This window comes from Labeo rohita, chromosome 7, assembly GCF_022985175.1.
Source record: "Labeo rohita strain BAU-BD-2019 chromosome 7, IGBB_LRoh.1.0, whole genome shotgun sequence".
Taxonomy (NCBI): domain Eukaryota; kingdom Metazoa; phylum Chordata; class Actinopteri; order Cypriniformes; family Cyprinidae; genus Labeo; species Labeo rohita.
Genome location: NC_066875.1, coordinates 8,097,345 through 8,121,982, shown reverse-complemented (window position 1 = coordinate 8,121,982; position 24,638 = coordinate 8,097,345). Strand labels below are relative to the sequence as shown.

The window sequence follows — 24,638 nt, the reverse complement described above, 5'->3', positions numbered from 1 at the left end:
ACAGCTGAACAGAACAACCAGCCTGAGCCTGATAAAGTCAGAGACTGCATGTGCTCTGATGTGTCTGACAAGAGACTAATAGTGCTCACAAGCTGTGGTGGCACCAGGCTCAAACTGGCACATAACACCAGGGAACACGCTAATGCGAGGTCACTCCGTGGCTCATGTTTGAAAATAAAGAGTTCAGAGCAGTTTCTTAGTGACAGCATGTGCTGTTTTGTGACTCCTCATTTACATTAGCAAAGCTTAGAATTGGTTTTACTGCTTAAAAAGTCTTTAGTACTTTAATGCATTTAGTACTTTAATGAATTTTACAAACCTTAATGATGTTCATATTTAATAATTGACCAATAAATCAAAGGATTGGCAATGTTTTCCACCCCAGCACAGTTACTCTTGATCAAGTGCATTATTTGAGTATTATTTGAGAGCGCTGGGCAGTCAGACTCCCATGACTTCAGTGTGTGGGAGGGGAATTCCAGAGGGTGAAAGCCAGTGCCAACCTGAGCTCATTGTAGGCTGATCTGAGGTCACCTTTTGTCTCTGTGATAATGAACAAGTTCAGGGTACAGATCGGGGAGGACCATTATCATAGGCAGAGTTTCACTTTTCTGGAATAACATTATTTTCACCAGGGCTGTAAGCACCATGTACACTGAGTAATAATTAGAAATGGTCAAATTGTTCCTTGCAACACTTTGTGATGTCCTGCTGCTCTGTTGTACTCCATTATGCTCTGTTTGCTGTTAGGATAACAAAAAGTTTTCAAAGTTACATTTTTAGGCTGGTCTGCCTCGGCGGTCTAACCAATCAAATCAAAGAAAGAGGGCCTTACTGTTCATAGGAGCCGAATACGATGCATTATTTTTAACAGTGAAAGAATGTGAGGTGAGATATAAGTAGCTAAACATTTAATATATGACAACTGTTTTATGATGGGTATATTACAGACACCAATGTCAAATTATGTAAACTACTTGAATTGAGAATAACGGCTATAATTTGCATAGTTCATGACTAAATGTGACAAGACAAGAAACATTAAAGGAATAGTTGATAAAATCAAAATTTACTTATCCTCAGGCCATCTAAGATGTGGATATGTTTTGAAATGTAACATTACATCACTTGCTCACCAATGGATCCTCTGCAGTGAATGGGTGCCGTCAGAATGAGAGTTCAAACAGCTAATAAAAACATCACAATAATCCACAAATAATCCACATGACTCCAGTCCATCGGTTAGCATCTTCTGAAGTAAAAAGCATGTTTGTAAGAAACAAATCCATTATTAAGGCATTTTAACTTTAATGCATTGCTACTGGCCAAAATATCAGTCCATTATCCATAATAATGCCTCCTCTATGTAAGTCCATCCCTGTTGCCCTCTCACATCAAAATCTACGTATTTGTTTAGAAATGTTTTGGACTGGAGAAAGCAATGTCATGAATAGAGGTTTTAGCTAGAAGCAACCGTTTGAAGTTAGAAAACATCTTAAAGTGCCCCTGTTATGGATCTTTGAAAATTACCTCTCATGCAGTGTATGATATGACACAGCTCTAAGTGAATGAAAACATCCTGCAAAGTTGTAAATCTGAAAGTGCTATATCTAGAAAGTTATTGTCTTCCAAAAGAAAGAGTTGATTCCAAGTCATATAAACGAGTCGTTCTTAAAACGAATCTTAAGCTGTATTAAATTGAGATCAACTTGAAACATTAGCGTATTCCCCGCCCACTTGTGCGTGCGCAGACCTGGGAAAACTGACCCCCCCACTTCAGTAGAAGTCAATCACAACAGACTGGGTCATCAGACCAATCACCGCAATTGTTCAGTGAACCGTTTAGGAGTCAAATAGGCCTATTATAAGACAAAAGTGTTTTTTGACCTTGCATGCATGTCAGCCTTTCATAATCCATAATAGGGGCACTGTAATGATAGATTTGTTTGTCACTTCACAAGATTTCAACTGATGGCCTGGAGTCATGTAGACTATTTGTGATTAAGTCAATTTTCAGCAAATTTTAATTTTTGGTTGAACTTGAAGCAGTTATTAGGTGAACAATAAAAGTGAACGTGCATTTTTTAATATAATATTTTCAAATAGTTCATATAGATTACAATAAATTATAATTCCTTTAATATTCTTCTTTCCTTCCCCACAATGTTTAAGACATCATCATGGCTTTATATGGACTTAGGTATTAATATGAGAAAGTCTGACAAAGCTTGTGCTGTAACAGGCCTTAATTAATCACAAAAGTTCTAATACTTTTTGGCAAGTTGTATTACAAATCCACAGTTTGAATGGACAAAATACTTCTAGCCTAGAGCCATGGAATTTAAGCAGTTGGATGTATAAATGACTATTTGTGAGGCTTTGAAAATTAGATTTGCGCTGAAACCCCTGAGTGACTAGATGTGCCTCTCGGGATATATAGAGGCGGTCTTCCACTGATGCATTTTATCGCCTCCAATCCTGCATGGCCACTGTGACTCATTCAGACACAATCAAGCCCTCCGCATATTTGCAATACCGTTGAAATGAAACTGATTTTAAGGGACACGGCTGGAGAAATGACCCTTGATGTTTTATGGGAAGAGAGGGTGGATGGGACGATGTCCGTACCCAGACTTATCACTCCCTTGATGGGCAGAACAACAGTGGCATTGGTAGTTAAAACCCTTCATCCTTTGCTTTAAAGCTGAGGTGTTTTGGGATGAGTTACATGCATAAGTTTAATACTTAGCAGGCCTTAAAGGGCTCATCGGATTTAAAATTTACTTTTACATGTTGTTTGAACATTAATGTGCGTTGGCAGTTTATGTACAAATCTACCCTATAATGATAAAAATCCATGCAGTGGTTTTTAATTAATCTGTAAAAATAATATCCCCTTTTTCAAATCGAGCCATTCTCCCACGATAGTTGATTGACATAAGTGTCTTACCTCAGACCCGCCTTAAATCAGCTGTAACAGTCTGACCTCCATTGTTTCGATACCGGAGCGGGGATGTAAGTTAGACAAGAAAATCTCCAACTGAACGATTGAAGTGTTGTGTTGCTGGATGTAATAGTGAACATAGTGGTCTTCATTTACTCCCGACATCTGAGCCGCTGAAGATGCAGTGGATTACGTTTGTTTGTGAAAGGGAATGTGCCTCCCGATCTACATATATCCGCCTATGTTCGCACAAATCATTCGTGATCCAGCTTCACTTACAGCAGAAGTGAGTATAAGGGTTTTCAATTAAACTTTGCGATCACCTTTACTAATAATGTGCTAGTTAGCAAGTTTAGTGGCTAAACGCGGCTAAATGCATCTAAAATAAACAGGCTTGTCACTCCACAGAGAGAAGGGGGGGGAGGTGGGGGGGGCAGAGCTCATTAACATTTAAAGCAACCTCAAACAGAACAGGATGAATTTTGCAGAGCTGATTTTGGCAAGGTAAAAAGGGTGTTGTTTTACACTACCATTGAGAATTTTTAACCAAAGTATATTATAGACTTTTCATTAAGACCCTAAAGAATCATATCTACTTGTGTAAAACGGGCATCCAATGACCCCTTTAACAAGTACCAATTGCAGTTATATAATATGCCATTTATGCAACACAGTTTACTTGTACTTTGTTTAAACTAATATAAAAAGTAATACTTTGCAAAAAGAGTGCATAATGGCAGTGCTCTGTACTGCTGGTCAAGAGTTTGAAATAATTAATGCTTTTATGCTCCTTATACCAAGGCTGCATTTATTTGATGATAAAATACAGTAAAAATAAGTTAATACTGTAAAATATTATTACGAGAACTGTTTTTGATATATTTTAAAATGTACTGGCACTGAAGACTGGAGTAATCATGCTGAAAATTTAGCACTTAATCAAAGGAATAAATTGCATTTTAAAATATATTGAAATAGAAAATACTTATTTTAATTCATAATAATATTTCACAATTTTAATATGTATATTTCACATTTTTACTGTATTTCATTACATATATGCAGCCTTGGTGAGCATAAGAGACTTTTTTCAAAAGCACTGAAAAAATCATAATTGTTCCAGACTTTCGACTAATAGTGTTATGTAGATGAGTGGAGTATTGCTTTTTGAGAACTACAATTTTATGATGTTTTCGTAACAAATTGACAGTGAAGTAAAGTGAGTCAGAAGATTGATGAGCATGGCTGGGCTGACAGCTGGTAAACTGACAGTGATGGACAAGATAATGAGGGTTTGAGACAGAAGGCATGTTTTTCTCCAGACTCTATCAGCATAAATCCATTGGTTTTGAAAATGGTATCACCTGTATAAATGTATTGATGAATACTAATGATGCTCTCACAGAGACCATTAACTTGCATTGTTAATGATAACGGGCCTAGAACAGACACTTGTGGCACACCAGCCTTTGTCAGTGCTAACACTAGTAATATAATTTGTTTACAAAAATACTGAAAATGTTTAATGTGTAGGGGACTGTGGATGAAAAGCATCTTTTGAATGGCAATTAACTGATTTTGATTTGGTAAGGATTATTACCATGAAGTGTTACTTACATTTATTTCTTCTTTTTTTCTATCATTTTGGTTTCAGAAAGCTGTTGCCAGGTACTGTTAACAGTTGTCGTGTTGCTATTCTCAGGGCCTGACTAGCAGCTGTCATGTTTATTCATTTACTGATTCATCTAGTTAGCAGTCACTTTACAAGATGTGGACATACTGTAACATTCATCCCCCACATAACCTGTGGGCACAGTATAAATCATATTGCGCAATACTGTAATGTGTATTCTGTCTGATTGTGTAGTGTGATGTCCTGTGAATAACTTGCACCTTATACTTAATTTTATCTCTGTCTTACCAGTGAAAATAGCTTCTCTTCATTCTTAAGGCTCATTCAAGGTACCATACAAGTTTTGGACCAAACGAACTAATTGTTCCTTTGTTTGAGATGGTAGCAGCTGTGTTCTTTGTTTTAGAAGATACATCATTTTAAAAGGATACATAAAGACTGTGAAATGTGTTGATTAAAGGGATAGTTCACCCAAAAATGAAAATTAAGTCATTGTGTACTCACCCTTGTGTTGTTTAAATGCCGTATGCATTAAATCCCGTTCATATAATGGCAGTGTATGGCAATCATTATCAAGCTTTTTAAAAAAGATGCAAAAGCATCACAACAGTGGTTCCATGCGACACATGCCGTATATTCCAAGTGCTCGGGGGATAAACAATAGGGTTTGTTAGAAACAAACAGATATTTCACATATCTCATAAATATCTTTACCTTGACCGTTGGTCTCTGTGTGCGACTGCACATTCACAAGACTCCATTAGCGCAGTAGTTTATTCTGACTCACCCAGAAAAAGCACACAATTTGAAAAATCAACGCTTAGAACAGTATCCGTACTGCTTTTACTGTGTTCGGTATCTCTGGACTGGAACTCCAGTTGTCACAATAGTCAAAATGATATAAATATGATAGAGCTGTCACCCACGATTATTTTGGTAATTGAGTAATCGATTATTATTAGGATAATAATAAATAATGTTTTTGTGGTGATTAAAGTAAACCTAAGCTAACAATAGCCTTAAAAATGACTTAAAATTAGTAGTGTCAATTGGAAAAAAAACAACCAATTAATCACACTTTTTTTTTTTTTTTTTTACATTAATTGCGTTTATTCGCAATTAATCCCACCTAACATTACAATTTTTAATTATACTTTTATATTGCAATAATTTCACATTCAATCTTCAAGTTAATGTAGAAACAACATAAAGAAAGTATATTTTTTAATATTTGTTTAATGCCATCTTTTTTGACTAAAGGCAAGTATCAGTGATACCAACTGATGTCTCTATGAATTTTTCTCCTAATATTTAACCACTGACTATAGCCATTCAACATTACAGTATAAACCAATTTAACATTTATTAGACTTTACAAAATAACTTCTAATTTAAGTAAACTTAAAACAATCTTCACATAAACCCATTATAATAAATGTCATATTTAGCAAGAAAATATAGCCTAGTTTAATAAAGCACTAAATTCTAAATTAAATAAACATAAACCTTTAAACTAAAGAATTTCCTCTTTTTAATTTTTTTCTTTGACATCACAGTAGCTGGTTATTAGGATATTTTGGCTGCTGTTACTTTAAAAGCTGCTGCTGCTGAACCTGACACAGATCTGACACTGTTTTAAATGTGACTCATAAATAACATGCAGTTTTAAGGCAGATTTGTTTGCCTTTTTTCATAACTTCATGACTTAACTAATGATATAACTAAGACATTGCATACTCATAGTTTCAGTTGGGTTTGAATATGATAAAGCGCTTTAATATAGCCTAATACAACGCACACATTTGTGTGTGAACTTGAAGAGCATGTGCTACAAACACAGTGTAACGGATGACAGGACAGGAAGATTTGTTTTTGCTGACATATGGCCTGACAACATCTCATCTGACCACAGTTCACTGTTGTTCTACTGAAGCTCCGATCATCACCAGTACCATTTCCGTGCTCGTTTGACTCACGGCTGGCAAGTCTGAAAAGCCTCCCATTTGATATGCTCGTAAAAACGTTTCACGTCTAAATAAACGCAATTCTTTAGCAGTTCTGAGTGTAGCCTCGCCCCTGCATTAATTTAACGCATTAAAATAAAAAAAAAAAAAATCACCTGCGTTAACACTAGTTTTAACACCCCTACTTAAAATACATATAATTGCAATGAGGCAATAATAATTAGTTCAAATAAAGTATCAAAAGCAAGTAATAATTTTTTTATTGAACAAAACTGTTAAAATAATTTTTTATAAGCAATAGAGCTAATGTACATCACACATTATAACAAATGCCTGCAGAATGGCCAATGGCCTTGGCAACTGTGTTTACACTTTACTGCGTGATCTATTCCTTGTTTAATATTAACTAAACATTTAATTCAAATTCCACATAATCTAAAATATTTGCTCATTTCTTTATGACAGAAATGCTACTGCCACTGTAATTTCTTAAATATGTGGACATCAAAACATGTAAACTCAAGAGTGGGGGTTTGAGCTTTTATTTTGAAATCACAATGAACAGTTAGCATATTGAGAAAGATATTGATGTATTCTCCCATGTTTGCGTAGGTTTATACATGATTTACCTTACAAATCTGATGAAAATGTGCATGTTGCATTCCTAGATGAATGTTAGAATAAAACCAAACTCACAGCAATATGCAGAGATGGTGTTTGAGATGCTCCACACATGTAAATGATGACAGTTTGTGTGGAGCAGCGTTTACTGTGAACGGAGCCGCTCTGAGATACACATACCTAACCTACACACATGTAAATAATTAAACCTACATTGCATATATTGATTTAATTGAATCATAGCATTTGTGAAGTCACAGTAGCATTATGCTTTTTTATGATTTTAAATGGGTTTAATATAACATCCAGCCTTGGAAAACAGTCTGATAATGCGTTTCATGGATTCTCGTCTGTGGAATGCACCACTTGCAGTATTTTACTGGTTACCGTACACCAGAAGTCGCATTAACCGAACATTGTCGGTGATGTTTTTTTTTTTTTTTTTATCACTGATGGAAAAATCTGAAGGCCGTCCGTCACTTTGACAGATTACACCGAGGGTGATCTATTGTAAATTGTAGCTGTAATTCCCACTTCTGTCCAGTTGGTGGCGAGTGCGCTCCAGTAAGGCAGCAAAGCAGGGGATCCAGAACAAAAACAAAAGTGTCATGAATGTTTTTCCTAGGCGTTTGGTTACTCACAGGCAAGTACACAGAAGCTACAGCCATCTATCACGCCACATTAAAGAGTGCCAGAACGGTATTTATTGATTGAATTTCCTATTGAAATGGACCGAATTTGAAATCTGAGACTTTTTATATCAAGTAAAACAAAGCCTAGCCTGTTGCTATTTATTGGAAGGAAGATGCACTGTGTACTGTTCATTATTCAGCTGAAAACAGCATAGACCAAAAATCAATTGGAATTTAAGAATCAATATTGGTTCATTTAAGTGCGAATCTATTCAAATCAACACATTTTTTGTTTGTTTGTTTGTTTGTTTGTTTGTTTACCCAGCCCTAGCGTATTTGGTTGTTTTTCAACATTGTGCTGTCGTCCTGTTGGTTCATGATTAAAAATTAAAATGTGAACAAAAATAAAAGCAATTAAATGTGTTATTCTAATTTTTACAACCCTGTCCGTCAAAATGACGGACAATGTTAAAGTCTAGCGCAACCTCTGCTCTACACAGGCAATTTGCAGTTAAGGATTTTTAAAAATTGAGTACTCGAATTGAATTAATGAATCATGACAGCTCTAAAATTTTTGTTTCAACAAGCACATCAGATAACTCTGTCCTGGCTGTCCTTAGCTTGTTTAAGCTAGAAGTAGTTGGTTTTAGCTGGTCTCCCAGCCTAACCAGCTATAACCAACCTGATCAGGTAAAGAAGTGGCCAAAACCCCTCTAAAATCAGCCTGACCAGCTAAAAACAGCCAACCAGGTTTCAGCAGGGATATTTACCATAGAGGAACAAAATACTTGGATTATATTTCATATTATGTTATTTTATTTTATTTTATCTTGACTTGTGTGCTTTTCCTAGATAAGTCAGAGTGAACTCCAGTGCTAATAGAGTCTCATGAAAGCACAGTTGTGCACATAGACCAACTGCCAAATTTAGGATATTTATTAAAGTGCCCCTATTATGCCATTTTAAAGGTTGCTAATATTGTTTTAATAGACTCCCAAAACAGGTTTACATGTATGCAAAAAACACTTCACTTTTCTCTAAAAATAGATTTAATTTTACCCCATTTCTAAATGATTCATAAACGACTCGTGCGAAGCAGTTCAAAGAATCAGTCTCTCTAAACCCCTCCTTTCCGTGAGCCCTCACTGCTATGATTGGTCAGATGGCGCAGTCCTTTATGATTGGTCTACCGCATACAGCGTGTCGGAGAAGGAAACGCCCATTGCCATAACTGACTGACAGCCCTGGATACTTGTCAATACATAGAAAAGATGGCATCAATTTTACCATAACAATTCCAGCCAGAGTCTGATGATGAAACGGCTGAAGTGGCTGATCGACAAGTTAGCACGGTCTACCGTGGAAAGTGCTCGCAATTTGCTTATGCAAGCGAAGCGGGCACACCTCTATGTTGTAAACTTCAACAATGTATAATGCATTAAAGCGGCTTTCACACCGAACGCGGAAAGCACTGCGCTGGCCGCTGGGTTCAGTGCAGCCCTTCAGAGCACAGCGACAAGTGTTCATTTGAACAACTCATTTGAACTTTGTCTGCGGCGTGCGCGCTACGCTGCACGTGCGCTTTGGTCTAGGCAGAAACAAGCCGTCCTCGCGCGGCGGAAGCAATTGAAACGAATGGGTTTCATAGCACAGCGCTTTCCGCATTCGGTGTGAAAGCAGCTTCGTGCGCCATCCTTTATCATTACTCCAACTAATGAGACAGACAGACAGTCAAGCTTCATCAATCACAAATTGTCAGACTACAGTGGGTCCACAGCTGAACAACAGAACTACAGAAGCGTGATTTAGCCTGACATGTGCAGGGTTGTTACACAACATAACATACACAACTACTTATTTTTTGAACGATCGCTAGAAAATACAATCTTTGTAGATTCATCATCTTTTGGAAGTGAATATAAAACAATTTTACTCACAGCGTAGGATACAGCGTCTTCTGTTTAATGTACGTGTAAATTTTCATGTGACGTAAACCACATGGAAATGTATGGGCGGGCAAGTTGTTCGCGACATAGAACGTGGGTGGACATTATGCAAATGTGTTACTTCGTGACGTGTGGCCGTAACAGAAAAAGATTCGAAATCCTGACGACTCCTTCAGGCAAATGTGAGCCGACTCTTTTTTGATAGACAATAACTTTACCGTCGGCTTCACAACTTTGCAGATAGTTTATGTTCACATACAGCTACATGACACACTACATGAAAGATCATATTTGAAAAGGCTTTAAATTTTGTTCAATTTTGGTTTGTTTTTCCCCAAACACTATCATATATCCTTTGATAGGAATATACAGCACATGCTGCATAGAAGCACTCTGTGATACTTCTGTGATTTTTACTTCTCTTTTAAAAAAAAGGTTTGCTGATCGCCATTAGTCTGACATTTTTTTAATATCTCCTTTTGTGGGCATACTGCATTAGTATAACACATAGGGTGACCACCTGTCCTGCTTTGCGTTGTATCTCACAGCATTTTCACCCCCATCCCGCACGTCGCATATTGAGAAAATGTCCTGCATTTTCATTAGTCTGTTGGTTTTTAATGATCATATTAAGAGTGCATTATTCTGTCTTTTCAAGAAAGCTTTTTATTTATTCTTTTTGTGGCATAGTTTCTGCGCAAAGGATTTGCGGAGCTCATCTAGGACCACCGACGGTTATGGTCGAGCGCACACGGAAAAACACGATATTCTCTATTCATTTTAACCAATTTAAAAAAATTGATGCAGCTTTCAGACGTGACTTTCTTCTTATTTTAATAGTTCGTTTGAGGCGGTTTCTATGGTGTTATTTTAGTGACAAATGTCTAGAGCACATTATGGTAATGCGGGGGCGCATCAAAATGCGCAAGCACAAATCTCTTCTCTCGCACGTGGATTTCGCTTTCTCTCGCTTGCACATGTGCGCTCAGAAACACAGATCAGCGCAGCTGACAACGGATGTAATCAGTATTTACATAGCATAACAATAGAAAATGTAGCAGTCTCACACGTGTCCCGCATTGTCCCGCAAAATCACATCTATGTCCCGCAACAGCCCTGTTGCCAGGTGGTCACCCTAACAACACAAGGGCAAGTAAATGATGACTTAATTTTAATTTTTGGGTGAACTGTCTCTTTAAGGCTGGAATGCACTGCACAATTTAAAAAAAAAAAAATTGTAACAGATTTTTAAACACTACGCATCGTACACTTGCTGACTTTGTAAATGGTTAGGACAAACTGAGCATCATACTGTAAAAAAATGAGGATCTCACATTATCGAACACAACAAACTCACAACAAAACATGCGCCTTATTGCTCTGAGACACATTACATATGAAAACAATAAGTTTTAAAATAGGCTTAAAGTATCAAACATGCTTCAACTGGATAAAATCATAGTTTGAAGTTAAAAATATCAATCTAAATCACTATGCGATTTTCTTTGAAATCCCAAACCTGCAGACTGGCTCTGATTTTCAGCACTTGTCCAGACTGCAAATTGGGGGGGAAATTTATGAAAAAGCTGTTTAAAGTATTCCAGCCTTTAGGGTGGTCCAAATCCATATGATTTCCTTTCTTAGAGCACAAAAGGAGATGTGTGGTATTACTGGTAGTTCCTTCCCATAGAATTGAAATGAAATGGGACTAAAGCTTTCAGGTGCAACAGCACCTAAGAAGTCAACCACAAAATTTGTGCAATAAGTCCTCAAAAGTCATATAATAGCTGTGTGTGAGGGACAGACCGAAATCTAAGTTCTTATTCAATGAAAGTCTTATTTTGAACGTCACTGAACTCACAGATCTAATTGCATCAGCCCACTGGGGGGAAAAGGGAAGGTTATCAGGTTAAAGTTCTGTCTGTTTCTCACACAAAGGCTTTAGGAGGCTTAAAATATAGCGTGCAAATCATAGGGACTGCATTTATTTCTTTTAGAAGCTTGAAAGATGTAATTGCCATTCATTGTAAGTTCGTGGAGAATTAGCGACAGAGTTCAGCTGAAGTGATAAAATCATACAGGATTGAAGATTTAGAATGAGGTACATAAATACCGATAGAATTTATTCATTTATTTAATTTGTGAAGTTAAATTAGAGTACATTGGGCTGATTGCTGATTGTGACTTTGCTGCCCCCTTTAGTCTTGTCTGTGGCACTACACACTTGAGCTTAAGCATCACTTCATGAGAGCAAAGCACATTTGTTTGACTTAATGAGGTTTTGTGTGTGTGATTTGTTGTTTATGTTAACCTGTAGGTGAAGGAAGCCATGCAGAGAATCCATGACAGAGGAAACATCGGGAAGCTCATTTTGGACGTGGAAAAGTCTCCCACGCCTTTGGTGAGTGAGTCATCCTAAAACCTGCTTTTGAATTTAGACCCCTGGTTGTAAGGCGAGCAAAACATTACGTGCAAAACATTATAATTATCATGTCAACCATTGCTGCTCCCCTTTCATTTTTCTGTTTTCATAATGTCTTGCATTGTTCAGTTTTCTAACTGAACATCATTATTTTTATAGTCGCCGTATCCAAAACTGTGTGAGAAAAAAGAAACAATCTTTTATGAAGCACAAAGGCACATCTGAATAATACACCTGTTTACTTAGAGTATAGAAACAAAAAAAATGGTATTATGACAGTGATCCAAGAGTCAGGCGACATCACCTCAGCTGTTTCCATGGAGACTGCGCCTTATGACGCTGTTTTCAGAGAAGACAATATGTGGAAATTGTGGTCTACAACAGCATGCTTTCATGAAATCTACCTTTAGCGTCTTTACTTACACCTGGGAAGTTCTTAAAGGAGCAAGTGAAGAAGAACATCTGGAAAATTGTTTTCCATTTTTCTCCCTTGCCAGAAGATTTTATTGTGTAGGTGCTGATCTTTTATCTCAGAAGGCTCGATCTACTGTGTCTTAGATGTTTCTCCTCAAATATGCAAGGTTTTTGAAGGAACCGCTGATAATGTCTAAACTGTTGCTCATAGCTCAGGACCCTTAAGAGATAGTTTGACTAAAAATTAAAATTATGTCATCATATACTCATCATTTACTTTCTTCATTGTGGAATGTTAAAGAAAATGTTTTGAACAACACTTAAGTCTAAACAGCATAAGGTTATTGTAGTATCACTGAAATTCTATAATAGTTTTTATTATTAGTTTGATATATATAAAGTTATTAGTTTTGGTTATTTTAGTACAAAAAAACAAGAAATGTTTCCTCCAGTTGTATGAAATTAAATAATTTTGAATTTTAAAACATATTTAAAGATATTTTAGATACAGTCAATTGTAATAACCCTGAATAACATTAGACTGAATTGTTTATTGTAATGGCTTTATATAAAATACAAAAAGGTTTTAGATTTAGTTTAAGGTAAGTATAATAAACCTAAACTGCATTTACTTTCACTTTATGGACAAATTAATAATAATGAACTAAATAAATAAATTAAAGTGAACATTTTATTTCAGTATTTCAGTACCAAAAAAAATCGTATTTACTAAATAAAAAAAAAAGAGAAATGTTTCCTTAGAAACAAAAAAACAAACAAATACATAAAAACATCTACAACACTCTGTGTTTTTTCTCTATTTTGTACTGTTTCTCTATGTCTTATTTTGTCTTTTTCTAAAAGCAGAATAAAAAAAATGTTATTAGTTAAGTTATAATTTAATTACTTGTATTTATTTTTAATGATTTTTTAATTAACTTTAATAATCCTGTACAACATTAGACTGTATTTTTCATTTTAATGGCTTTTTATACATTTTTTTTTTTTTTTACAGTTTTATATTTAGTTTAAGTTAACTATAATAACCCTAAACAACTTTAAACTGCATTTACTTTCATTGTATGGACAAAATAATAATAATAATAATAATAATAATAAAGCAAATAAATGAAGTAAAATGAACATTTTATTTCAGTATTTCAGTACAAACAATTCACATTTACTAAATGAAAATGTTTCCTTGACAACAATCTTTACTAACTAAATAAGTAAATAACATCTACAGCACTGTTTCTCTCTATTTATTTATTTATTTATTTGTCTTGTTCTAAAAGCAAAATGTAAAAAATATCTGAAATAAAATAAGTTATTAGTTAGGTTATAAGTTAATTATTTATTTTTTCATGCTTTTTAATGATTAACTTTAATAATCCTGAACAACATTAGACTGTATTTTTTAATTTTATGAGCTTTTTATAGAAAAAACAAACAAACAAGATTTGGTTTTAGATTTAGTTTAAGTATATTAACTATATTAACTATATACTATTATTAACTATAATTACCCTAAACAGCATTAGACTGTGTTTACTGTTATTTATTGGCAAAATAATAAGAATAAGAATAAATACATTCAAATTACCATTTTATTTCAGTATTGATTTTACTTGATTATCTGTTATGTTTTGTGATTTTTGATATTTGTCATTTGTTGTATTTAAAATATTAGTATTGTATTTGTCAGCTGTTTCTCTATTTCTCTCTCTGTCTCTAATGTCCTAATGTTTATAAAATATTTATGTATCTTGCAGTTTTAATATATCTATATAATTTGATAAGTATTTGAGTGTTGAATGTTTGAGTTCAATCCGAGATCAGCAGTCTGCACAATTGTGGAGATCTGCTCTGAAATGCTAGAGGAAACGCATACTTAACAGATTACCTGCACCTCAGATAATTCTGAGAAATAGGAGTTTGTCAGTCTGTGTCAAAACAGATTTTGATTTTTCTTTCAGATGGCCAATGACAGCACAGAGACCAGTGAGGCAGGTGAGGAGGAAGAGGAGCAGGAGGGAGACAATGACAACAAAGAGCGAATGCCTTTCATTCAGTGAATCCAGACTCAACCAGAGACTATATGAACCTGAGCTAAGCTCCGTGTCATTGTGAAACGTACGTGTGTGTGATGTGTTCGCCCTGTTGTTTGTCTGTATCCTTGCCGGTTTTGGACAATGCAGTCAAAAATACTCCAAAACACTAAGTGTGGTGTTAAATGTTTGACTGAAGTGCCATTCTTAGTGCAGTGTTGAACTGTTGCAGTATTTTAGACCAAAACGTTATTGTACGATTGCCTTTTCGTGACAAAAAAAAAGCCTTTCGGATATTTTATTTGGCCCCGTCAGTCAGTGGATTGACAGATGACTGCAGTCAAAGTCCAAAATTAACATTGCCAAGAGATAAATGGAAGTCAAAATTGGTTTTGGCAAGTAAATTAAACTCAGCAGTGGCTGGAAACTTTTTAAAGCACTGCAATTTAATGAACTGCGTAAGATCCAACAGCAGGATATAAATAACTAAACTTTCATTGACTTTTACCTCAGTAGACAACATTAACCAGTAAATGTTTATCAAGGAAAAGTTCTTTGTTTCTCCAGAACTCTGTGTCATGACTTGTTCCAAACCTGTGTGACTTTTTCCTGTGGTATGGTATCGATGTCTGATGAAGGCCTTGTAGGCAGAAACATCTCTGTTTCTAAAGAAATAAAGTCTATGTTTGCAGAGTAAGTGTTGCTCCTTTCTTCTAAAGTTTGAGATCTGGATTTTTTGGTTGAGTTGGTCGAGCATCTGCATTTTATTTGTCTATTTTGAAGCATGTTGGTAACCATTGACTTCCATTCTAAAAACAAAATAATCACTGAGACATCTCTCAGAATAAAGAAAGTCGTACAGGTTTGGAACAACATGACGGTGAGTAAATGATGACAGAATTACATTTTTTTTGGTGAACTGTCCCTTTAAGGTTAGTGGACAGCGTTTATGGCATAATATTGATTATAACAAAAAAAAAAGGTTCTAAATTTATGTGTTAATCAACACCGAACCTGGATTACGTTAGTTGAAAGTTAGTTGAAAAAAATATGATTTTCTGAAAATGATGGATTGAGTAAACTACGTAATCCATAAGGACTACATTTTATTTTTACAATAGTTATTTTCAATCATATATATAAAATATAATACTATAAATGATCTCAATACATGTGTAGGTGTGGCAAATTAATTTTGGACACTGGTTGCAGTGCTTCTGGTGCATTTGGGTGTGTATGTGTGAAGTGTTTTCTGACAGTTCTGGAGGTGAGTGAGAGTGTGAGACTGTGTTTATGACTGAAACCGGTGAAGAAAGGTAAAAACAGAATTCAGCTGGAGCTTCGTGTTGTCATGTGGGTGATTGTTTGGGTCACACATTTTTAGTGTGGCGCTTTTTCTGCTCAGAGCATTTGTGTTACCTTGGTACATCTCAGATCACATTATTTGAGCCACTCATATTTTGAGTTGTTATGATCAGCTACAACTGTATATATAATATAGCCCTTATGGTATTGTCCACCCTTCTTAAAGAAAGAGTTCACTTTAAAATTTCTAAAATTCTGTCATCATTTGCTCACCCTCAAGTCATTCCACACCTCTGTGGTTTTCTTTCTTCTATAAAACATAAAAGGAGATATTTTGCAGATTGTTCATGTTGCTCTTATCCATACAATTTTCACCCAGGGGGTAAGTAAACTATGACACAAATTCTGTTTTGGATGATCTGCCCCCAGTAAATCACAAGTAAACGTTCTGTTATGGTCAAAGTCAAGCATCATCTTTATCATTCTAAACAACAACAACAAAATTATTCTTAGTGCCTTTTGTTGCATATCTGCACTGAGGACTAGAAGGCTTGTCAGTGTTTTTCTTTTTGTATTTCATAGAGATTAAACACTTTAATGTCAAGGATATTTAATGATGTAAAATCTTTTCTGGCCTACATATACCTCAGAACTGAAAACTGTGGTTGTGTTCTCAAGTGGTACTAGTTGTGACTATGTGATGGTGTTTGCGTGCGCTATGTTTTCCCCACAAGTTAGTGTTTTTATTAACTTCTTCCTAAATAATTAAACTAGTTGGCTTTTTAGAGAAAGAATACAAAAACAGACAGTCTAATAGTGATTGATCATGGCTTGTGCTCATCATTGTTCCTCCTTTTAGAGTTGTTTCCTTACATTAAAAGAATAGTTCACCAAAAATGAAAATTTGCTTATAACACCCTCCAAGATGTAGATGTGTTTATTTCTTCTACATAGCAGAATTGGAGAAATGTAACAGTACATCAGTTGCTCACCAATGGATCTTATGCAGTGAATGGGTGCCGTCAGAATGAGAGTCCCAACAGCTGACAGCTGACAGTTGACATCACAGTAATCCACAAGTAATCCACACCACTTCAGTACAAAAAAAAAAAAAAAAAAAGAAAAAAAAAACCGCTGCTGGTTTTAACTTTAAACTATCACTTCTATGTAAAATATTGAAAAAATGCACAATGGCCAACTTTCATTTGAGAAAGCAATATTATGGAAAGAGGACTTGTATTTTAGCTGGAAACACCTTAAAGCAGAAGTTCACTTCCAGAACAAAAATTTACAGATAATTTGCTCACTCTCTTGTCATGACGTTCATGTTTTTATTTCTTCAGTTGTAAAGAAATTATGGTTCTTGAGGAAAGCATTTTAGGAATGTTCTCCATATAGTGGACGTCAACGGTGCCTGTGAGTTTGAATTTCCAAAATGTGTTTTAAATGCAGCTTCAAAGGGCTCTAAACTATTCCAGCTGAGGAAGAAGGGTCTTATCTAGCAAAACAACTGGTTATTATTATTATTTTTTTAAACTGACAATTTCTGTACTTTTTAACTTCAAATGCTCTGCGTTAACTCTGAGTGTATTCTGGTTCAAGACAGTTAGGGCAGGTCGAAAAACTCACATCTCATTTTCTCCTCCAACTTCAAAATCGTCGTTCATCGCTGTGGAATACTGACCCAGTGATGAAAAAGTGAACGTGCAAAGAAGGTCAAACGCCCTTTTCCTCAAAAAACATAATTTTTTTTTACGACTGATGAAAGAAAGACATGAACATCTTGGATGACAAGGTGGTAAGTAAATTAGCTGTTAATTTTTGTTCTGGAAGTGAACTCTTTTAACACCTTAATGATGGATTTGTTTCTTACAAACATGCTTTTTTCTTCACAAGATATTAATTGATGGACTGGAGTGGTGTGGATTACTTGTGGATTATTGTGATGTTTTTATCACCTGTTTGAACTCTCATTCTGACGGCACCCATTCACTGCAGAGAATCCACTGGTGAGCAAGTGACATAATGCAAATTTCTCCCAAAATCTGTTTAGAAGAAAAAAAAAAACAAACTCAGTACATTTTCAACACAGTTTAATTTTTGGGTGAACTATTTCTTTAAGCAAGAAAGGAAAGACATATACATAAGCAAAAATGACCTCAAACCTATTCATCCTGTTTCTAATTGGGCCCACAATTGTAGTATTTTTCCCCTTGTTTCCTAATTGTATATTAAATGAAATGTGACGGCATCTTTCCACATGTTCTTGTTTATTCTGGGTTAGAGTTGTTCGAGATTTCTTTAAAGACTTGCCTTAAATTTAAAGTATTACATTTCTGATGTGTTACTCCAGATCAAGACACACTAAAGCATATTGTTGCTGTGTTGTTTTAGTTTGTAGACGTGCTTTTATGTTGTGGTAGTTTGCAAACACATGAAATGTGAATAAAATGTTGTGCAGAGCAATTCTGTGGAGTGTGATTTGGTCTTTATGCCATTGAAAGGCTGTTCTGCACATCAACCTAATAACATTTCACATGGCTCCTGCCTGATTTTTTGCAGCAGGTAACACTGATTGAGACATGACAGACACAAATGTTAGATTTTTTCTCAGTAAGGTCACTCACAAATGGCACTGAGAAAATTAAAAAAGCATCGCTTTGCTCTTTTCAGTTGAAAATTTTGCGGTCACTGGCCTTTTCACGGTTTTGTTATTCAGAAATCTGAAATATGACTGTGATAAAAATGTGTTTGACCTTTCCCACGGATGTCGTACCATCACCGCAGTAATGGAAATATTTGCCAGAATAATTAAGTTTTCCACATATATTGATCTATCTGAAAAAGTACTTTTTGACAACCAGTGAACAAATATCTACAAGATATGTGTTATTTAGTTTTTATTTTCATTGTGCACAAAAAGTACTCTTGTAGCTTCATAAAATTTTGGTTGAACTACTGATGTCATATGGACTATTTTAACAATGTTGTTACTGCCTTTCTGTGCTTTGAACGTGTCAGTTGCATTGCTGGAGGGTCAGAAAGCTCTTGAATTTCATCAAAAATACCTTAATTTGTGTTTTGAAGATGAACGAAGGTCTCACAGGTTTGAAACGTCATGAGGGTGAGTAATTAATGACAGAATTTTCATTTTTGGATGAACTAAACATCATTAACTAATAAGCCCTTATTGTGAAGTGTTACCTGAAATTTAAATAATTATGGACTGAAAATTTTGACATCCTCAAATCTCAGCATAAGAGTTCATAAAAGAAGTACTGCTATTTATGAATGATTTTTTCCTTTAAAGGGATCATGGGATGCAAAGTTCACTTCGAACATTAATGTGTGTTGCAGTGTATGTACAAATCTACCCTATAATGATAAAAATCCATGCAGTGGTTTTTAATTAATCTGTAAAAATAATATCCCCTTTTTCAAATCGAGTTATTCTCAGATGCCTGCCGGTGTGGCATCACACCAACCCTCTAGAGAGGGGCGGGGCGAGCAGAGCTCATTTGCATTTAAAGGAACAATTCCTCAGAATGGGATGATGTTTGCAGAGCTGATTTTGACAAGGTAAAAAGGGTGTTGTTTTACACAACCATTGAGATTTATAACCAAAGTATATTATAGACTTTTCATTAAAGCCCTAAAGAATCATATCAACTTGTGTAAAATGGGCATCCGATGACCCCTTTAAATTTAATCTTTTCAATAAACAAGTTCATAATTTTGTGTCCTTTCGGCAGTTTGAAAGCTTCAGTTCCTATTTTATTTGTAATTGCATGGAAAATGCATGCAGGACATTGAAAATGTTAATATATCTTCATGATATATCTTCAAGAAATGTACAAACGTATCTGTCAAAATCTTTTTCTTTTTAAAAAGAGAAGGAGTCTAGATGATCTGCAGGGCACATGTCATGTGTTTCAAAGACACGCAGTAAAAGATATTCCCTCTGGGCTATTTGCTCTTTTTTGCACTCGTCTCTCCACTCCCTCCATCTCACAGCATCACACTCTAAAATTAGCTGAGAACACTGAGCTCTGAACTGGACTTCCTTCCCTGTTCAACAGCCCCTCTGTCTCCAACTCAAATAAAATCAATGTGCAGCTATTCATATCCTGAAAACGTGTTTATGAACAAGGGAGTTGTTTAGTACTTGGTGTAATTGATTTTTATGATTCAAAATATACAAATCTTTAATTTAGATCAAATTAATTAAACGAAATAAACAACATCTTAAAAAAGCTAAATATCTACATTTTAGGTTAAAACAAATGAAACGTTTAGATATTTTTTATACAGTCTAATCAACAAAATAAAAAAAGAAATATTTTAGATGAATTAAAACTTGTTTTAAATATTTTACATGGAATAAATTATATTATTAAATTAATTAATTAATTCAATTATTAATAAATCAATAATATTAATAAATGAATCTAATCAACATGTATGACTAAAACTTATTACATTTTTATTTGAAATGTTTCAGAATAGATTATGAAAACTAAAAATGTGTAGCACTGTAAAACAACAGTAAGATGAATGCCATATGTAAATATAATAAAATATACTCACGTTGAATCCTGTGGATTATTCAAAATCTACTTTTTATAAATCACTTTTCACATTAATTCAGAACAAACTGGTAAAAAGCAACTGATTTATTTACAAAGGACTGAAAGACTGAAATAGAATTTAATTAACTTGAGTTTTTTTTTAATTCCATGAAACACATAAGGTGTGTTAGTGAATGCATTTTCTTGTTGGGTTATGAATGGAAAAACTCCCAAATGAATTTCGTGCTCTTCCCAAGTAAATATTTATGAATGGCTGGAAACAGGGGAATGGTTGTTGTGACTGCACTGCAGGTCTTTCGATTCCCTTTAGGTACACAAAAAAACACGGAATGTCCAGCCAATAGCCTGAAAGTAAAGACGGGAGAAAACTGTAAGACTTGTCCACATTTCTCTCAGTGATTTGCGCAGCTCGTCTGTACTTGGGACTTCTCATCTGTGACCATGGCACAGTCTCGGCTTCTGCTGTTCGTGATCTGCTTCAGTGTTCTCCAGACTGGATATGGCCAACCCTCTCGCTCCAAAAAAGCAGTTCCGACTCGACAGAGAGGTAACTTTGTGTCAGTACTGTATGTTTATCTTTAACTGCAGCAAATCTGTCAGAACTCTTTTAGATACAATCAAGTTTTTTTAATGTATTGAATGTTTTTTTTTTATTTGATCTGACCTCTGGTGTGATGCTTTTCTGTTGGGATACAGTGACAGAAGATGATGACGTGAGAACACAGATTGACAAGCTGTGGCAGGAAGTCAATTCCCTGAAAGAGATGCAGGCACTGCAAACAGGTAAACAGTAATATATGCTTATGTTGCAGATCATTTCAATATTATGCCTGTTTTACACCGTAAGTAGCAGCAGCGCATATTTTTTTTGGCACCCATGTTAACAAATGGGGCGGTTCACATCAGAAGTGTCTCTGTGAAAAAGAAGTGTGCTTACCTGTATTAAATGTGCACTTGTAGTGTACTTAAAGTCTTAAAAGCATTTTTTTAAAGAGGTCATCGGATGCCCATTTTCCACAAGTTGATATGATTCTTTAGGGTCTTAATGAAAAGTCTGTAATATACTTTGGTTAAAAATTCTCAATGGTAGTGTAAAACAACACCCTTTTTACCTTGTCAAAATGAGCTCTGGAAAAATCATCCCATTCTGAGGGATTGTTCCTTTAAATGCAAATGAGCTCTGCTTGCCCCGCCCCTCTCTTCTCACTGTGGAGTGACGAGCCTGTTTACTTTAGCTACGTTTAGTGCGTTTAGCTGCAAAACTTGCTAACTAGAACATTATTAGGAAAGGTGATTGCAGAGACTACTAAAAAAAAACCCTTATACTCACTTGTGCTGTAGGTGAAGCTGGATCACAAATGATTTGCGCGAACATAGATGCATTTATGTAGATCGGGAGGCGCATTCCCTTCACAAACAAATGTAATCCACTGCATCTTCAGCGGCTCAGATGTCGGGAGTAAATGACAACCACTATGTACATTATTACATCCAGCAACACAACACCTCAATTGCTCAATCGGAGATATATAAATATATATATTCTTGTCTAATTTACATCCCTGCTCCAGCATCAAAACAATGGAGGTCAACTGTTACAGCTGTTGTAGGGTAGGTCTGAGGTAAGACGCTCATGTCAATCAACTATCATGGGAGCGGCCTCTGTCGGTGTGACATTAGAAGTAACTAGATGAGTAACATTTGAGAACAAACTTTAAAGTTGGCTTGGTAAAGCCTAGCTTGAAAGTTTAAAGCAGCTATAAAAGCTTGAAGTTTGAATGATTAGACTACATAGCTGTTGACACTATATTGCTAGCATGATTTAGCACATTACTAACATGATTTAACATGTTGTTAACACAATTAGCACTTTGTTAACATGCTTTTAGCATGATTAGCATATTGTTAGCATAATGAACATGTTGTTAGCATCTTTTTAGCATGATTAACATGTTGCTAACATGTTTTAACACGATTAGCATGTTGCTAACATTATACTAGCATATTGTTAGCATGTTGTTAACATGATTAACATGTTTGCATGTTTTAGCACAATTAGCATGTTCTTAACTTGTTGTTAGCATGTTTCTAACATGATTAGCATGCTGCTAGCATGCTTTTAGCACAATTAACATGCTGCTAGCATGTTTCTAGCATGATTTCCTGATAGCACACATACATCTCGGAGACGTCTATTTGACGTCTGCATTTACATCTGCAAGATGTAGTTTGCTCATCTGCAATAAGTCTATTGGATGTTTCCTATCAAATGTCAAATAGACGTCTATTAGATGTCTTTAAGATGTTTACGATTAAGAATGTATGTAAAACTAACATCTTACAGACGTCTGCCAGACGTTTGTACACAGCAGATGCTTTCCAGATCAAGAGATCTTTAACATTCATGCATGTGCTACCATGTTATTAACATGTTTCTAACATATTGTTCTAATGTTGCTAGCATGTTTTTAACATGATTAGCATGTTGCTAGCAGATTTTCTTTTTTAAGATTGTTTTTGGAGTTTTTGCCTTTTATTGTGATAGGATAGCGTAGAGAAGACAGGAAGTGAAGTGGAAGAGAGAGAGGGAGAGAGAGAGAGAGAAAGGCAGGATTGGGAAAGGTCCTCGAGCTGGGATTCGAACTCGGGACACCTGTAGCACAATGGCACTTTATGTCGGGACATTGCCCACAAGGCTACAGGCACCGACTGTTTTTAGCATGTTTCAAACAAGTTTTTAACATGATTAACATGTTGCTGACATGGTGTTAACATGTTTCGAACATGATTAGCGAGTTGCTAGCATGATTATTATGTTTTGAACATGATTAGCGAGTTGCTAGCATGATTATTATGTTTTGAACATGATTAGCGAGTTGCTAGCATGATTATTATGTTTTGAACATGATTAGCATTTTGCTAGAAAGGTTATTATATTATGATTATGTTGTTAACGTGATGAATTAATCGCATTTTTAGCATGGATAGCATGCATTTTTTAGCATGTGTAGCACGTTGTTAGCATGTTAAGTTTAATAACATTAGATAACATTTAGAAACATTTTTAAAAAAATGCAATAATATGCCATAATATTATTGTTTTTATAGTATTTTTGATCAACTTAATGAATACATTAAAACATCAAAAATATATATAAAATATATCACTAACATCTTACAGACATCTGCCAGACGTTTGTACACAGCAGAAAATATATTTTAAAAAATAACAAATCATATATCTAAAACAGATATGTTGTGAGACACTAAATGGTGCCAGATGTGCTAGCTGTAACAGATGTGACAGATGTGAATATACTGTAATAACTGACTAAAGAATGAGCAAAGTAATTTCTTGTTAGCTTATAAATAGTGCTTCATAAATAAAAATAGAAATATTTTTGCCACTAATTATTGATATTCACATTGTAAGGCTATAAACTGGTATAAACCAGTTGACATGAGTGAATGTTTTTGTGTATGTTTCAGTTTGCCTGCGTGGCATCAAAGCCCACAGGAAGTGTTACCTGGTTTCTGAGCAGGCCAAGCACTACCACGAGGCCAACGAGGACTGCATTGCACAGGGAGGGACCCTGGCCATACCTCGAGATGTAAGCCAAAATGGCGAACTCACAGACTATGTCAAACGCAGCTCACCCGCATCCAAAGATTTCTGGATCGGCATAACAGACATAGTGAAGGAAGGCCAGTATGTGGACGTGAACAGCCTGCCCGTCACTTTCTTCCACTGGGATCGTTCCAAGAGAGAGCCCACGGGAGGGAAGAGAGAGAGCTGTGTCGCGCTCTCATTGGCAGCACAGGGAAAATGGCACGACGAGGTCTGTCGCAGTCAGAAGAAATACATCTGTGAATATCTGATCCCGTGATGTGCCTCACACATGACATAAAGATGCTTGTTAAAGATACAGACAGCCTGTCATTGAAGCTGGCTATTAAAAAGTAAACACTCAGTGGTAATGTATGATGTGTTCTCTTTATTCACTTCTCAAATGGTAGAATACTAAACAGAAACTTCCTCAGGTTGCAGTGATTGTTTTTCAAGGCAATAATTTTTATTTTTTTTTTAATATGGTATAATGTACCACAGAATTTCAGAATT

At 35.4% G+C, this 24,638-nt stretch overlaps 2 protein-coding genes across 2 annotated transcripts in view; both read left to right on the top strand.

Moving 5' to 3' along the window:
• vat1l (vesicle amine transport 1-like) overlaps positions 1-19,877 on the top strand; it is a 49,071-nt gene extending 29,194 nt beyond the window's left edge. Inside the window, exons 8-9 of the mRNA XM_051114771.1 lie at positions 12,058-12,141; positions 14,553-19,877. Of these exons, the coding sequence (XP_050970728.1) occupies positions 12,058-12,141; positions 14,553-14,651 (183 nt within the window). The 3' untranslated portion in view covers positions 14,652-19,877. The remainder of the gene's footprint in view (positions 1-12,057; positions 12,142-14,552) is intronic.
• Positions 19,878-20,666: 789 nt separating this feature from the next.
• On the top strand, positions 20,667-24,558 carry clec3a (C-type lectin domain family 3, member A). Its single transcript, XM_051113864.1, has 3 exons — positions 20,667-21,065; positions 21,215-21,301; positions 24,008-24,558. Exons 1-3 carry the CDS (start codon positions 20,960-20,962, stop codon positions 24,403-24,405), a joined length of 591 nt encoding a protein of 196 aa, XP_050969821.1. The 5' UTR covers positions 20,667-20,959; the 3' UTR covers positions 24,406-24,558.
• The last annotated feature ends 80 nt before the right edge of the window (positions 24,559-24,638 follow it).

Excerpts from the sequence above, each read along its gene's own strand:
- clec3a (XM_051113864.1), top strand. The coding sequence starts at position 20,960 with ATGGCACAGTCTCGGCTTCTGCTGTTCGTGATCTGCTTCAGTGTTCTC. Across the intron at positions 21,066-21,214 it reads AGTTCCGACTCGACAGAGAG|TGACAGAAGATGATGACGTG; the intron begins GTAACTTTGTGT and ends GTTGGGATACAG. Across the intron at positions 21,302-24,007 it reads GATGCAGGCACTGCAAACAG|TTTGCCTGCGTGGCATCAAA; the intron begins GTAAACAGTAAT and ends TGTATGTTTCAG.